We start from the raw sequence: 17,678 nt of genomic DNA, 5'->3' as shown, positions 1-17,678 counted from the left end.
AAGCAGGTAGAGGACAATACTCTGATACTGCCCCATCTGATGCAATGAACTAATATAATATCCTACATGCTTAAGAACTCTGCAGTATATATGTGATGAAATATTGGTTTTTTTTCTTTTCTGACAGTACATTAAGGTCAACCCCGAAATGTTATCTTCATTTTCCAATGATATATTATTGACAGCATATTTGTTTTGTTTTTGTTGTTTAAGAGTTATAATTGACTATGTATGTTTTTATTGTACCCCCACCCCAAACTCTTTTTGGAGGGGTGGGTAACAATTTAAATAAAGTAAGCAAATAAATCAAAAGAAACTAAACTCAGTGGATAGAGTATTCTTTATACCAGCGCTTCTCAACCGGTGTGTCACGTCTCCCGGTGTCCCACTATCCCGTTCTACTTTCCTTTTGCCTTTTTCCAGCCCCCGTGGGCCAATTGGAAGCCTCCTTTCTTCCTACCCCCATTGCCCAATGGGAAGCCTCCTTCATTCTGCCTGCCCCCCGCGCAGGCCAATAGGAAGCCTCCTCCCTACCAGTGGGCATAGGAAGAAGGGAGGAAGCCTTTGATTGGCCGGTGAGGCAGGCATCAGAATGCCCGTGGGTGGGGTGGGAGGAATAGAAGTTTTTGAACTCCGATGAAGCAAGGCCGTGCGGTGAAGAGGAAACCCGACCCCCGACGAAGCAAAGCCGCCATGGGAGCCCATTCCCATGGCGGCAAAGAGGAAACCCGACCCCGACCAAGCAAGGCCGCCACAGACCGTGGCGGCGAAGAGGAAACTTGACCCCGACCGAGGCCACCACGGGAGCAAATTCCCATGGTGACGAAAAAAGAAGGCCCGCCGGAGTAAAGCCGCGGCGGAACTGGAGCCCATCCCTGCAGTGAAGGAAGAAGGTTTTGGTGAGAGCTGGAGCGTCTGTGTGTGAATGAGTGCCTGGCTGAGTGCTGGTGCGTCTGTGTGTGCATGAGTGCCTGGCTGAGAGCTGATGCATCTGTGTGTGAAGGAGTGCCTGGGTGAGAGCGTTTATGTCTGCGTGTGAATGAGTGCCTGGCTGAGTGCTGGTGCGTCTGTGTGTGAATGAGTGCCTGGCTGAGTGCTGATGCTCTGGTCTGTGTGTGAATGAGTGCCTGGCTGAGAGCTGGTGCGTCTGTGTGTGTGAATGAGTGCCTGGCTGTGCTGGTTTGTCTGTGTGTGAATGAGTGCCTGGCTGAGTGCTGATGCTGTGGTCTGTGTGTGAATGAGTGCCTGGCTGAGAGCTGGTGCGACTGTGTGTGAATGAGTGCCTGGCTGAGAGCTGGTATGAATGGGTGCTTGGGTGAGAGCTGGTGTGGGTGGGTGTGAATGGGTGCCTGGGTGAGAGCTTATGTGGGTGGGTGTGAATGGGTGCCTGGGTGAGAGCTTGTGTGGGTGGGTGTGAATGGACTCCTGGCTGAGAGCTGGTGCGTCTGTGTGTGAATGAGTGCCTGGCTGAGAGCTGATGCGTCTGTGTGAATGAGTGCCTGGCTGAGAGCTGGTGTGAATGGGTGCTTGGGTGAGAGCTGGTGTGGGTGGGTGTGAATGGGTGCCTGGGTGAGAGCTTGTGTGGGTGGGTGTGAATGGGTGCCTGGGTGAGAGCTTGTGTGGGTGGGTGTGAATGGATGCCTGGCTGAGAGCTTGTGGGTGTGAATGGGTGCCAGAATGAGAGCTGGTGTGGGTGGGTGTGAATGAGTGCCTGGCTGAGTGCTGATGCTGTGGTCTGTGTGTGAATGAGTGCCTGGCTGAGAGCTGGTGCGACTGTGTGTGAATGAGTGCCTGGCTGAGAGCTGGTATGAATGGGTGCTTGGGTGAGAGCTGGTGTGGGTGGGTGTGAATGGGTGCCTGGGTGAGAGCTTATGTGGGTGGGTGGGTGTGAATGGGTGCCTGGGTGAGAGCTTGTGTGGGTGGGTGTGAATGGACTCCTGGCTGAGAGCTGGTGCGTCTGTGTGTGAATGAGTGCCTGGCTGAGAGCTGATGCGTCTGTGTGAATGAGTGCCTGGCTGAGAGCTGGTGTGAATGGGTGCTTGGGTGAGAGCTGGTGTGGGTGGGTGTGAATGGGTGCCTGGGTGAGAGCTTGTGTGGGTGGGTGTGAATGGGTGCCTGGGTGAGAGAGCTTGTGTGGGTGGGTGTGAATGGATGCCTGGCTGAGAGCTTGTGGGTGTGAATGGGTACCAGAATGAGAGCTGGTGTGGGTGGGTGTGAATGGATGCCTGGCTGAGAGCTTGTGGGTGTGAATGGGTGCCAGAGTGAGAGCTGGTGTGTGTGGGTGTGAATGGGTGCCTGGGTGAGAGCTTGTGTGAGTGGGTGTGAATGGGTGCCTGGGTGAGAGCTTGCGGGTGTGAATGGGTGCCTGGGTGAGAGCTGGTGTGAATGGGTGCTTGGGTGAGAGCTTTGTGTGGGTGTGAATGGAAGCCTGGATGAGAGCTTGTGTCTGTGGGTGTGAATGAATGCATGGGTGAGAGCTGGTGTGAATGGGTGCTTGGGTGAGAGCTTGTGGGTGTGAATGGAAGCCTGGGTGAGAGCTTGTGTGGGTGTGAATGGGTGCCAGGGTGAGAGCTTGTGTGTGTGGGTGTGAATGGATGCCTGGGTGAGAGCTTGTGTGGGTGGGTGGGTGTGAATGGGTGCCTGGGTGTGTGGGTGTGAATGGAAGCCTGGGTGAGAGCTTGTGTCTGTAGTTGTGAATGGGTGCTTGGGTGAGAGTTGGTGTGAATGGGTGCTTGGGTGAGAGCTTGTGTGTGGGGGTGTGAATGGGTGCTTGGATGAGAGCTTGGTCTGTGGGTGTGAATGGGTGCTTGGGTGAGAGCTTGGTCTGTGGGAGTGAATGGGTGCTTGGGTGAGAGCATGTGTCTGTGGGTGTGAATGGATGCATGGGTGAGAGCTGATGTGAATAGGTGCTTGGGTGAGAGCTTGTGGTTGTGAATGGAAGCCTGGGTGAGAGCTTGTGTCTGTAGGTGTGAATGGGTGCCAGGGTGAGAGCTGGTGTGAATGGAAGCCTGGGTGAGAGCTTGTGGGTGTGAATGGGTGCTTGGGTGAGAGCTTGTGGGTGTGAATGGATGCATGGGTGAGAGATTGTGTCTATGGGTGTGAATGGAAGCCTGGGTAAGAGCTGGTGTGAATGGGTGCAAGAGCATTTGTGTGTGATCGAGAGCTTGTATATAAGAGACCATGAGTGTGATTGAGAGAGAGACTGGTCAGGGAGGTGATGTGTTTCTGTGTGAGAGAGAGAGACTGGTCAGGGTGGTGATGTGTTTCTGTGTGAGAGAGAGAGAGACTGGTCTGGAAGATGACTGGTGTGAGAGAGAGACCGAGACTGGTCGTGGGGTCTAATTGGGGGGGTATGACTGGTTGTGGACGCTAAGGAAGAGGACTGTGAGGACGGAGGACAGAGCTTCAGTAGCCCTTGCTGCTTCTGGTGAGTGCTATTGCCCTGGAAGGGAAAAGAGTAGGAGAGTTACTGGAGAGGGTAAGTAAAGGTGGCTTTTTAAGGTTATTTTTCTTGATTGACTGCCATTTTAATTATTGGGTATTATGCGATGTCTGCTGTTTTGAAATATTTATTGATATTTGGACATGTTTTAATAATTTTTATGAGTTTTTAATTGTTGGATATTATTCTGTTCAGCAGCTGTTTTGTAACATTTTTAGTATAGCTTTATAATTATTTCTGTGTGGGGCTCTCTAGCAGCTTGGCTTATTCTGTTTTCCCAATAAATGTATTAGTGTTTAGGGCCTGGTTTAATAGTTGTATTTCTTAGATAGGATTGTTACTTTATTTTCTTATAGGTTGTTTTTTTTACCGACATTTGTAGGTACATCTGTTTTAGTGTGTTCCATAATACAGGTGTAACTTTGTACGGGTTAGTTTGTGTGTATTATTGCAAATCCTGAGAGTCTGTTAGGTGCTATATTTTTCTTTCCATTTCTCCAGGTTCGCACTGCATGCAGAGTGGCTTTTTTAGTTTTCCATTCCAGTTTCTGTCGCCATATTTATAATTTGTGGTTTTCTGTACTTGGTGAAGGTCAGTTCTGGGTGTGTGACCGAGGTGAGGTATTTTACTAGCATGTAGGCATTTGTATCAATCTTATTTGTTGTGTTTTCTCAATAGGATATGCATTAGTGGTAAATTACTGTCTTTTCATAAGGAAGGCTATTTTGCCTGGTAGTAAAAAGAGTTTGTTTTGCTTTTATTGAGATGTCATCAGAACCAGAATATCTTTTTTGTATGCTGAGTTGTACAGGGTAATACCCTAGATCTGCTCTGCACTCATTGCTGGGGGTTGAGGAGATTCCTGTGGATGCAGAGTGCATGTTTACATTTAGCCCCGTGATGGTCACATGTTCAGTGTGTCACACATGTGAGAACTATCTATCAGGTGTGTCCCGGCCAAAAAAAGGTTGAGAACCACTGTCCTAGACCATATGGCCAGGGAAAGTCAAATAGCATCAGTGACCAAGAAAGCATTCTGACTCTTCTGAGTGGTGAAACAACAGTACCCCTTTCTGTAATCAAATAATCGCAAAACAATATGTGCAACACTATCTACACAGGACTACCTGAAAAGACAACAAACAGATTGCAGCCAATCCAAAATGCAGCTACCAGAACTGTCATGGGCAGCAGAAAATGAGAGCATGCCTCTCCCATTTTAATCTTCGTTACTGGCTGCCCCTATCCCTATACATCAAATTCAAAGTCTTACCCCTCACATTCAAGCTCTAAGGAACATTGGCTTCCACATATCTAACTGAGAAGGTACTAAGATATCATTTACAGAAAAATGTTCACTCGAGCTAAAAACAACTACCTGCTGCACCCATTAAAACATTAAAATTCTCCAATTAAATAAAACCAAAACCAGAACCTTCACAAAATTAGCACCAGAACTATGGAACACACTCCCCCCTCCTCCCTCTTAGAGGAAATCAGTGGTTACGTGAAAAATAAATAAAATGTTATAAGATAGAAATTACCTCATTACAAAGTAATATTAATGTTATTATAAATGCTATCCCCTCATTATATCATATTTGTTAATATTTCCACCCATTTCTTTATATCATAGATAAGTTACCTTGTTACAATGTAAAATAGGGCAGATCTTGCCCTATTCACTCAGTTTTATGTAAACCGATGTGATATCTCGATCGAATGTCGGTATATAAAAGTAAATAAATAAATAAAAACTTCCAATGCCAATCAACAGAATAACACCCTGAAGGGTAACACATTACCCCATCAATTCACATAAAACCTATATGTTATACCTCTAAATCTTCTTATCAACACTAGGTGTAAATAATTGCTAAGTTAAAAAGAAGTTTTATATAAATTTACTATTTTCATCTACTGTATCAGCACACCACAATGCAGGTAAAGTTGTCTGTAATGTAATTTTATTAAATGCTTATATTTGGACCTTACCATCGATTATGCAATCTGCTTGAAGTGAAAAACCACCCATGACAAGTACAATAAAATACTAAATTGAATTGAATTCTCTCAGGCAGCAGGTGTATCACACTTTGGAAATTTATTTTCTTTGGACCATAACACAATACTGTGTTCTGACATATTATGTCAATTTTGATTTTACAGTCGCAGAAAAATAAAGCAAAACTAAAATACCACTAATTTTTTGTGTAAGTACACACAAACATTGTTTAGTAAAGCAAAACTGAGACAACCATGTCCCTGTAATCCTATTGAAGGAGTTTAGTTTTAGTCGCTACTAACGTCTGCGTTCATTAAGGAGTGTAAGCATAGAGAGGGTGAGGAGCAGAAGCATCCTTAGACAGATTTCACAGCGTTTTATATCACTTTGACAGTTTAGTACCTTTAGCTGCTAGAGTGAGAGTTACATAGTTAAATTAACTGTGACTAATAGTAGTGCATTGCTAAAAATATTAGCATTGTAGTTTTGTAGTAGATAAAACTTTGCTTGACATTACGATGGAGCAGAAGATTCTGGTAGTGAGTAACATTTTAGGTTTTTTAGTGTAGGGAAGAAGTATTTATACATCCTTTTTCATATTTCATTTGCTCTTTTTTTTCCTGAAAGTAAAACAAGATCCATAGTTAAAAAATAATGCTTAGCAGTTATTCTCTCTTTACTGTTTTGAAAGTTTTTTTTCAGCATGTGAATACATGAATACAAGCAAACACCAATCTGAGGTTAACTGAAGCCTAAAGTGTTACTAGAAATATAAAATATCTGTATATGTGTGTGTCTATACAGACATATTTAAAATATCTGCCCTATATCTCATTTTGTTAAGGGTTTTTTTTCCCCAGACTCAAAAAAGATTTTCTCTATAAGCCTTTAATAACTCATTTTTATATGCCTATGGGAAAAAATCTTTAATGAATCTGTCTAGTTGTGAAATTGATTTTATTTTATTTATTATGATTTATTAACCACCTTTTTGAAAGTAAACCTTTATCCAAGGCGGTATTTAATGGTATAAGCTGCTGGTACATCTATCATAAATGGTACACATGAAAATAAATAATAACGTTGGTACAGTTACATTGACATTATATAAGATAGCATTAGTCACAAGTCTAATGGCATTTCATACAAGTCTACTCTATGACAAATGGTATACATGAGAGTAAATAATAATACACTTAAATTGGCAGTTAATATAGGATGGCAGTTACACAATGCTGATGCATATGAATTGTACATTAGACCTTGACCATTGACAGACATGAAATTGGTACAGCAGATATATAACTAACAACATTGCTGTTGATAAAGTATGTAGTATAGAATTCCAGATGAGTAGTATGTAGAGGTCATTACCTGACAGCAGTAAACCAATGATAGAAATGGGGTCAATTTCAATTGATATAAACAGTCAGTTATAGATTGGGCATTGATATAAATAGATTCAATTTTCAGCATAGATATTGATAGAATAAGTAGGTTTTGCTATAACTATAGTTGAAGCGCAAGTCTGATTAGTTAAATTGTTTTCCTTCTTAGCATACGGACAGGTGGATCCAGAACTGAGTTATGCACCTCTACAGCAGATGGAGACCAAGCAAAGCTTCAGCGACATCAGCCCACCAGTATTCTCAGCTTAGGGATAGTGGGCAGCTTGGTGGGTTGAGCAGCCCTTGTTTGGGTTAGGTCCCGCTCTTAGGCTTGTCTTGTTTGCTGCGTGGTAGGCCACGGCAACATTTTCATACGGTTTTCTGCACACAAGATTGCCCTCTTCGGTTCCATTGGTTCATGCTTGTGCGCCCAGCTGTGCGTCTGTTTGTGCACCTAGTTGGGCGCAATGGATTGCCTCCTGGGGCGCTCAGTTGTGCACGCACACACATTCATGCACTTATTTGTACACACTATCTAGCATCTTGATGGGAGTCAGTCTGTGTGCTTATCAAGGTACAATGTTGAGCGCCTAATTTTTGGACACCTAAATTTTGGGTGCCTTGTTTTTGCAGCGCAAACACAGCTGGGGACACTATTATCAGACGCCTGTTAGGGCGTATTGACAGACTGATGGCACCATAACAAGGAAGTCTAAGCGCCTTGCCCTATGTGTTGCTTGTCATATTTGGGCATTCCAGCCTGTCATTCTCTCTAACTTGTGTTTGGAGGCTCAGGGAGAATTGCTTCCATTTGATTTTACTAAGTCCGGTTCTTCCCATCCTGGTGTGGGAATGGAAAAAGAGCTGCCAGAGGATCTGCCTGATTTTGGGATTCTCTTAACTGGTTCCTCAGTGGGGGAAGTAGTTCAGTGGGCACTGTTGCAGTCGGACACTGCTGGCGAGGTAGTGGACCCTTGGGCTGGCCTACCTAGGGTGACAGGGTAAGCCGGGAGGCGGAGCCACAGGCAGGAGGTGTTCACCCGGGAACCAGGAACCCCCCGGGAGGAGCCCGTAGGGCACTGGGACCTCGGGACTTGGAGTAAAGTCAGAGAGTCCAGAGGCTGAGATAGGCTTAGGCCGGGACCAGAGCAAACAGGAAGGATAGGAAGTCCAAGGTACCTGGGAAGCAGGGGACCGGCTGTACAGGGCCGAGGGCCGGCTGAAGACAGGACAGCGGGTGGCAGCGGAGTCTGTAGCAAACCGGAGGCTGAAGCAGGCTGTAGGCTGAAGCGGAAGCAGGCCGGGGTCAGAGGCTGGCTGCAGGCTGAAGCGGAGTCAGAGGCAAACCGGAGTCAGAGGCAGGCAGCCGGCTGAAGCGGAGTCGGAAGCAAACCGGAGTCAGAGGCAGGCAGCAGGCTGAAGCGGAGTCAGAGGCAAACCGGGGTCAGAGGCAGGCAGCAGGCTGAAGCGGAGTCGGAAGCAGGAAACGTGGAGATCACCAGGAACGCAACTAAGAACAACTATGGAGTTGTGAACCTCGTTGCAAGGCAATGAGAGAGAGTTTAAGCGCCGGTTATATCGGGGCTTGGGCGTGATGTCAGCAGCACGGGCGGGGCCAGGCTTCCGGGAGTTGAGCGCTCAAGACGGGCGTCCTCACGCACGAGACTGACGAGAAGCAGGCACGTAATGGCGGCCGCCACGTGGAGTGAGAGAAGCCCCCGGGGTCCAAAGCGGGCGGAATGCGGTGATTCCTGAAGTGGAGGTAGGCAGGGCTGAGCCCTAAGCGGAGGGAAGCGGTAGAGACCGCAACAAGCGCATGTCTGCCTTTTCTTGGGTAGAACTTTTTCAAGGATTGCAGTTTTTTTTTTTCAGGTGCAGTTCCCGGCCCCTGCCGTTCTTGACAGGTCAAGCTCGCAGGCTGTGGATTCCTGCAAACCTAGTGCTGTGGGTAAGCGTTGGAGTATGCCTAGATCTGCTGCAGGTCTGCCCGATACAGACCCAGATGGCATGGATGATGAAGCTCATCCTTCCTCCCTGGAAGAAGGGAAAATTCCTCCAGGATTGGAGCAGTAGTGAACTTTGTTGTGTTTCTTTCATAGAGATGAGTTACTGTCTCTAATTTCCCAGACAGTGAAGAAGCTGGGAGTTCCTGGAGCAGAATCCATGCCTGAGCCAAAGAAATATCCCATTTTGATTTCTTTGCGTAAAGCTTCTTGTTTCTTCCCTGTTATGGAGGCCATTCAAGAATTGATTGATCTTGAATGGAGCACCCCGGGAGCTAATTTTAAAGGGGGACGAGAACAGTTGCGCTTTCTGAAGGTGCATGCACCTTGTGTGTGCTGTAACCAAGCAGATGACTTTACTGTGAGAAGGGGAAGCAGTCTTGAAAGGATGCACAGGATAGGAAGCTATTCTGAAGTAGGCTTTTGAAGCAATGGCAATGAATTTGCAGATAGCTTCCTGTTGGTCCTTGGTGGCCTGTTCTTTTTAATTTCTCTCTCAGGAGGTTGATAAATCTGGTGTGAATTCCAGGGCAGTGCTAGAACCAGCAAACGCCTTTTTGGTAGATGTGGGCTGCAGTTTGGTCCGCACTTCGGCCAAAGGGGTGGCTTCGGTAATAGCGGTTAGGTGTCAGCAATGGCTGAGAAAATGGTCGGCCGATGCAATCTCAAAGTCTAACCTTAACGAAGTTGCCCTTTAAAGACTCAGTCTTCTTTGGGAGCAAGCTGGAGAAAATGGACAGTAAGTGGGGTGAGTCCCAGGTTCCTCGGTTACCAGAGGATAAGAAACAGGCTCCGCGTTCCTTCAGAGTTCGTAATGGGGGGTCGGGGGGTCAGACGTTTTCGACCCTACAGAGGAGCGGCCTTTCAGAGGACTCAGCCTTTGGATAGGTCTCAGTCCTTTTGCCCCAGGCAGCAGAGACAGGGCGCAGGCTTGGGTAGTGGAGCACCCCGAGCCTCCCAATGAAGGTGTGCCAACCCACCCCCGGGAACAGGAGCTAGGAGGGTTGCCTCTCTATTTTTTTTTTTTATCAGAGGTCGGTCGAGATCACGTCAGACCAGTGAGTTCTGGAGGTAATAAACTCTAGCATATAGCTATCTCTTTGTAGTGTTCCTCAGGATGTTTCCATGGTTTTTCCCTGAAACTCTCCACAGAAGAGACAGGCAGTGAAGTGTACATTGTAAAGACACCTCAGCCTGCAGGACTGTGATTCCAGTGCCCACGTCTCAAGAAAATATGGGCCGATATTCCATTTATTTTGTTGTGCCCAAGAAGGAGGGCTCTTTTTGCCCCATCCTAGATCTGAAAGGGATCAACCGTCATTTGTGGGCGACTTGTTTTTGCATGGAAACCTTGAGTTCAGTGATAATGGCATTACAGTCGGGGGAGTTTCTGACGTCTTTGGACTTGTCTGAGGTGTATATTCATGTTGCTATACAGCTGGAGCACCAATGTTTTCTGCATTTCGCAGTTTTGGGGCATCATTATCAGTTTTGAGTGCTACCTTTAGGTTTGGCCAATGCACCCAGAACATTTTCCAAGTCTATGGTGGTGGTGATGGCAGAGCTGAGAAAGGATGGGACACCTGTACTTAGACGATTGGCTGATTTGGGCCACGAGTCTAGAAGAGAGCCTCTGGGTTTTGCGCAAGGTGCAAAGGTGTTGCAGGAACTAGGTTGGATGGTAAACTTGGCCAAGATCAATCTTCAGCCATCACAGTCACTGGAGTATCTCGGTTTTCAGTTCAGCACGAAGCAGGGCAGGATTTTCCTATCGAAGGGCCACATTCAGAAGCTGATGGAGCAGGTGCATCTATTGACGACACGATACGTCTGACAGTGTGGTCTTATGTACAGATTCTCAGATTGATGGTGGCAACCCTGGAGGTGGTACCATGGGCGAGGGCGCATATGCTTCCTCTTCAGCGCACTCTGCTGTCTCATTGGAACCCACAGTCTCAGGACTATTCGATTCAGTTCCATCTACCGATGGAGATCTGCATACACCTGCAGTGGCAGTTGCAAGTGGGTCATCTAAGAAAGGGGGTTTCCCATAGATCACAGGACTGGCTAGTACTCATGACAGATGTGAGCCTCCAGGGTTGAGGAGCTCACTGTCAGGAGCTGTCAGTGCAAGGGCGCTGGAGTACAGAAGAGTCTCTCTGGAGCATCAGTCGGCAAGAAGCCCATGCCATCTGGTTGGCATGCTTGTGATTCGCCAACCGATTGTAGGGCCGAGCAGTCCGGATAATGTCAGACAATGCAACGACAGTGGCTTACATCAGTTGGCAGGGAGGAACAAAGAGCCAGTAAGTGTCACAGGAAATAGCCCAACTTATGGAATAGGCAGAAGTACATCTTCAGGAGAACTCAGCCTTGCACATTGCAGGAAAAGACAATGTAAGAGCCGACTTTCTCAGCAGACAGAGTCTGAATCCAGGAGAATGGAAGTTGTCAAATAAAGGTTTTCTAGCTTATAGTGGATCGCTGGGGCTTTCTGTTTCTGGAGCTGCTGGCAACTTCACGCAGTGCAAAGGTTCCTCAATTCTTCAGTTGCAGGAGAGATCCAGAGTCCTTGGGCATCGATGCTCTCGTGCAGGAGTGGCCGGAGGTCAGTCTGTATTTGCTTTTTGCCCATGTTGTGCAGAATGATTCGGAGGATAGAGAGTCACACAGGGATGGTGTTTCTGGTGGCACCAGATTGGCCCAGAAGACCATAGTATGCAGATTTGTAAAGGCTTCTGGTGGATTCTCCTCTCCAGTTTCTTCTCCAGCAGGGGCCGGTTCTTCATGAAGATCTGACTGAATTTTGTCTTATGGTATGGCCCTTGAGAGAGCTCAGTTGCTGAAGCATGGATATTCTGCTGCTGTGATTGCCATCTTGCTACAAGCGAGAAAGTTCTCCACTTCTCTAGCCTATGTGCGGGTTTGGCAAGTGTTTGAGACTTGGTGTGAAGTTCGAGGGGATCCACCTCATTCAGTTAAGATCCCGCTCATTTTGGAATTTTTGCAGGATGGATTATAAGAACATGCCATACTGGGTCAGACCCAAGGGTCCATCAAGCCCAGCATCCTGTTTCCAACAGTGGCCAATCCAGGCCATAAGAACCTGGCAAGTACCCAAAAACTAAGTCTATTCCATGTTACCTTTGCTAGTAATAGAGGTGGTTATTATATAAGTCAACTTAATTAATAGCAGGTAATGAACTTCTCGTCCAAGAACTTATCCAATCCTTTTTTAAACACAGCTATACTAACTGCACTAACCACATCCTCTGGCAACAAATTCCAGAGTTTAATTGTGCGTTGAGTGAAAAAGAACTTTCTCCGATTAGTTTTAAATGTGCCACATGCTAAATTCATGGAGTGCCCCCTAGTCTTTCTATTATCCGATAGAGTAAAAAACCGATTCATATCTACCCGTTCTAGACCTCTCATGATTTTAAACACCTCTATCATATCCCCCCTCAGCCATCTCTTCTCCAAGCTGAAAAGTCCTAACCTCTTTAGTCTTTCCTCATAGGGGAGCTGTTCCATTCCCTTTATCATTTTGGTAGCCCTTCTCTGTGCCTTCTCCATCGTAATTATATCTTTTTTGAGATGCGGCGACCAGAATTGTACACAATATTCAAGGGGCGGTCTCACCATGGAGCGATAGAGAGGCATTATGACATTTTCCGTTTTATTCACCATTCCCTTTCTAATAATTCCCAACATTCTGTTTGCTTTTTTGACTGCCGCAGCACACTGAACCGATGATTTCAATGTGTTATCCACTATGATGCCTAGATCTCTTTCTTGGGTGGTAGCACCTAATATGGAACCTAACATTGTGTAACTATAGCATGGGTTATTTTTCCCTATATGCGTCACCTTGGGTTAGCCCTTTATTCATTAAAATACCGGTGTTGGCTCTTGCCAGTTTTTGAGCTCAAGTGAATAATGGACCCTTGTCCGCTCATCCAGATGTGGCCCATTTCTTAAAAGGAGCTATACATCTTTGTCCCCACTGAGGTTGCCAGTCTCTTTGTGGAGTCTTAATCTAGTTTTGGATTTTTTGGTGGGTCCTACTTTTAGACTGATGCGTAGCTTTCCTTGAGGTTACTGACCTTGAAAGATTGCCTGTTTGTACTCCATGGGGGGAGTAAATAGGGTGAGCCAGTGTCATGGGCTATGATAGCCCGTTGGATTAAGGAGGTAGTCATAGCCACTTATGTGTATGCTGAGCAGCCGTTTGCTGGTCAGGTTAGGGCTCATTCCACTAGGGCTCAGATAGTGTCATGGGCGGAGGTTAGATTGTTTTCTCCCATCAACATTTCCCAAGCTGCGATGTAGTTCTCCTTACACACCTTTTCCAGGCATTACCGCCTAGATGTGCAGGCCCAGGAGGACAGAACCTCTCTGTGTGCAGTGTTGATTGGACCATGGGCAACCTCCCACCCTGTTCGGGAGTAGCTTTGGTACATCCCACTGGTTCTGGATCCACCTGACCGTATGCTAAGAAAGGAGAAATTACTACATACCTGATAATTTCCTTTTCTTTAATAAGGACAGGTGGATCAACCTTCCCATCCTTGGCTGCCAGATGGTTGTGCTTTGTCCTCCTGTGTGGCTGTGTGTTTCAGGGATTACTGGTGTCAATCCAGTCCCTAAACTAGTGGTATTACACTCTTTGTCTGAGCTCAGTGTTTCCCTGTTGGCTGACTATTAGAATGGTTATCTATTGGTAATCAAGTTTTGTTAATTTGACCACAGTTGGCTTTTGCAGAGAATACTGGCGGGCTGATGTCACTGTGGGAAGAGATGTCAGCTTTGCTCCATCTCCATCTGCTGGTAGAGTTGCATAACCCAGTTCTGGATCCACTTGTCCTTATTAAAGAAAAGGAAATTATCAGGTAAGTAGTAATTTCTTCTTCCTTGTCTTTCTGATACACCAGGCCTGGAATATTAGGGTTTGCTCTCTTTTGAGTGTATTGTGCGTATTTCTTGCCTATGGTTGTTGTTATGATTAATTTTTCTGGCTCAGTGTTATTGTCTGATATTTGAGTGAGTATTTTATTCCAAATCTTTCTTTGCTAATGTGTGCTCTCCTATTTATCATTTTCTCTGGTCTTATTATTATCAGATATGCATGAAGCCTGACTTTGAATAATTGTTAGAGCAGCGTCTGAGAATATAACTGGATTGGAGTGGAGGAGTAGTCTAGTGGTTAGATCAGTGGCTTTGAGCTAGGGAAGCCAGGGTTCAGATCCCACTGCCACTCCTTGTGACCTTGGACAAGTCACCTCACCCTGCTTTGCCTCAGGTACAAACTCAGCTTGTGAGCCCTCTGGGGACAGAGAAATACCTACATTATCTGAATGTTATCCGTTTTAAAGTGGCTGAAAAGCAGAATATAAATACAATAAATAAAAAATAACTGAGTGAATGCTGTTTCTATTCCGTAGGTGCTTTGCCTGATCAGTGTCAGTCATAATGGAGTGAGTGAACTGGAGCTCATGGAGCTTGTCCCTGGATTGTCCTGCCTAGTGTTATGCTCCTTGGTTCACAGCCTTCACAGGATGTGTGTGTTGTCATATGGCTGTGGACTGCTTAAGTTTCAGCATCTTCAGGTAAAATATGGTACATTAGAATAATTTTCTCAGCAAATACTGTATTGTTTATAAAGCAACCAATATAATACCATATATGCCATATATGGAAACACCTTTAAAATCTGAAGCGCATCCTTAAAAATCAACAAAAGGTTTATAGTAATACATTTTGAAATATTCATCATGGGAAATGTTTCAAAAAGTGAAACTGAAGGATCTGCAAGTGAAAAATTAAAAATGCATTGTGTAATCTGACGTTGAGGTCCTTTTGACCTATCACAAATAAACTCTGGCTGCCAGTATACCCCTCAGAAACCCCCTTTTTTCCTTAATTGAGGTCATTCTTATTCTCTTGTTTTTATTAGTTGTTTTTAACTGTATTATTTTAATTGTTTCAATTGCTTATGACTTTTATTTTTGTTTGATTTTATGATGTATGTACTTTATATATTATGATTGTTTTGTTTGCATCTGCTCTGAACAAATTGTTCGGAAGTAGCAAAATATAAGAATTTTAAATAAATAAATTCTGAAGGCAGTGTAGCAGACAAGTAAAGGTTAATAATGTCATTGCCTGAAAGTTCCAGAAAGCCCTCATTTAAGCATTGAGAAAGAAGAATCTGAGATTGCCTGTGTGAGATGAACTCTTAGGTGAGGTGACACAGTCCCTGCCTCTGAGCCAAAAGTAGACAAACCATTCTTATTGTACAATACATTGTGCCTTTCTGCTTGGCATAGTGACTGTATATGATAACACACATACATTGGTCATTTTGAGATTCATCATCGGTTGACTGACTTGTGTGCCATAAAATGGAAATAACAGAACAAAATTTGAAGAATGTGTCTTGTGGAAAATATGGCCTTGGCTTCAGTGTCTAGCTTTGCCAACAGCAGAAGATGAACATAATGCTGAGTTCTGTTTGCAGGCCTGGGAAGCTGTGAGACTAGAATTCATGCAAGAGGGACAGAATACCATTTACGGACACAGAGAAAAGTTAATACAGTATTTCACCAAACAGATGAGGTAGGTCAAACATTGCCAGCTGGTGCAGCTGTCTAGTGCTTGCAGACTTTTACATACCATTTTGTTTTCCCTTCATATGCCTCCACTGCTCATTATTCATATCCAGCCTCAATACAAACCAGCCCAAAGTTCACATGCTGCCACCTCAAGCCTAGGGGGAAGAGTTACAAAACCAGTCTGAGGTATTCATTATAAAATTGACATCACTAAAGATTTGTAGTCATTAAATGGATGAAAAGTATAACTATAGGAATAAATGCTTCTATTAGATGGCTAATTTATTAGCTGACTAAAATATAGCCAGCTAAGTGCCCAAATCTTCATTTTACCCAGATAACATCTGAGTTATCCAGCTAAATACTTTTAAATATGGACTTCCACATTTCTGTTCAAGATGACAGTACTCTTGATTAAATCATTGAAATTTAGTAAATGTATAATAAGAAAAGAAATTAATGATTACACAGCACAGCTCTGTCTGAGAATAGCTCATAAAAATAAAAATGCCAGGTCAGACAAATGGTCCATTAGGAAGTACCCAGCAGATGCCAAAGAGTAGATCAATTCTTTATCATTCACTTCCAACTTCTGGCAGTAACAAGTGGTATTCATAGAAATCTGAGGGTTCTACTGCATACCTCACCACTGATTTGGGAGGAGAGCGAGACAGTGACTTTTCAACAAGTGGAGTTTTTTGGGGGTTTTTATTTTAGACTTTTAAAGTAAATAGCATTTCTACTTTTATAGAAGTTGCAATATAAGAATTTTAAGTACCTCTTATTTTTATTGCTTCCTCTATTAGCCGAGAGCACGTGACCTGGAGGAGTGCTGATGAACTCCCTTGGCTCTTTCAGCAGCTGGGAGAGAAGCACAAGTTACATAAATGCCTGCTGAACCTCTTCGTATCCCAGAATCTTTACAAAAGGTAAGATTAACTAGGGTATACCTCCACTTGGGAAAGACAGCAGGGCATCATGCAGTCACACTTTATGGCTGGCAACTGGCATATGTTTTCAGCAATATGGATAGGAGTTTTTTTCTGCTGTCATCTACTATGTTATGTGTTTTGGGCTACAGTTCAAATTCTACTGCTGCCATTGTCACTTTTTGTGATCTTGAGCAAATTACTTTATCTCTTATTGTCTTATGTACTTAGATTGTATGTTCCTTGGGGCAGGGACTTGTACATGTATGTAATTTCCTGTGAAGTGCTGTAATGTATGGCTTTATATAAATGACCAAATAAAAAAAAAACAAAACCCCACATGACATAAGCACTTGGGTCAATTTTAAAACAGGCGCACGAGCAGAGACATGTTTGAATTTTAAATCATGCATGCATATGATTTAAAATATGCCTACTGAGCATAAATATGCTCCTAATTTTAAAAAGTTGCACAGGCAAGCCTATTTTGCGTATCTTCCATAGAATTTTGCTGGTTTTAACGTGCATGCGTGCGTATTTATTTATTTATTTATTTATTTATTTAGAAGTATTTATATACCACTTTATAAAATCGGTTTTGTCAAAGTAGTTTACATTGGATAAAAATAAAAAAATATAAAAAATAAAAATTATAAAGAAACAGTCAAAAACAAATTAAATTAAAAATACATAAAATTAATTAATAGCTGGAACAAATTCTAGCTAAAAATAAATGAAATGTTTACTGAAATAAATAAAATAAAAATTGTTGCCGTAGGACTTACTATTGTTATGGGACGGGAGGGGGAAGAGAGGGATGGTACAAAAAGGTGAGAATAAGGTAGAGGGAGGAAAAGTAGGGGAAAAGAAGGGAAGGAGTGGAAAGATATGAATGAGAGTGATAGGGGCTGTAAATGAGATGATGGAAAAGACTTTATGTTTGGTCTTGAGTAAGTGTTTTAAATGCTAGTAAGCAGATTTTAAAACATGCTCGTGCAAGAGACATTCCCAGTTTTTCCAATTAGTCCACCAGTTTGCCTTTCAATCTTGAGGTCATCCCGAACACTCTGGTTTTTCATCCTGCACACCCCTGCTTGACCCGGACCCCTCATCCTGTGATGTAAGCCCAAAAATGCGAGATCTGCAAACTTGTTCCTCATCTGGAGCAGCAGTAAAGTTACCCGGCTAACAAGCTGCTGCATGCTGCAGCCTCCAGTTTTAAAACATGGAGTTATGCACGTAACAGTTGGCCCCAGCCCTGGAATAGGAGTATTCCTCTCCACATTCTCAGGAACT

The 17,678-nt window shown here is 44.3% G+C and overlaps 1 protein-coding gene across 6 annotated transcripts in view; it reads left to right on the top strand.

Moving 5' to 3' along the window:
- Nucleotides 1-17,678, top strand: part of NPHP3 (nephrocystin 3) — a 232,133-nt gene that overhangs the window by 161,230 nt on the left and 53,225 nt on the right. For all 6 annotated transcript variants that reach the window (XM_029589318.1, XM_029589315.1, XM_029589314.1 and 3 more), the window contains 3 exons: nucleotides 14,284-14,448; nucleotides 15,360-15,457; nucleotides 16,260-16,382. In XM_029589318.1, the coding sequence (XP_029445178.1) occupies nucleotides 14,284-14,448; nucleotides 15,360-15,457; nucleotides 16,260-16,382 (386 nt within the window). The remainder of the gene's footprint in view (nucleotides 1-14,283; nucleotides 14,449-15,359; nucleotides 15,458-16,259; nucleotides 16,383-17,678) is intronic.

This window comes from Rhinatrema bivittatum, chromosome 2 (genome assembly GCF_901001135.1).
Source record: "Rhinatrema bivittatum chromosome 2, aRhiBiv1.1, whole genome shotgun sequence".
NCBI lineage: Eukaryota > Metazoa > Chordata > Amphibia > Gymnophiona > Rhinatrematidae > Rhinatrema > Rhinatrema bivittatum.
This window is presented reverse-complemented; position numbering and strand designations above follow the sequence as displayed.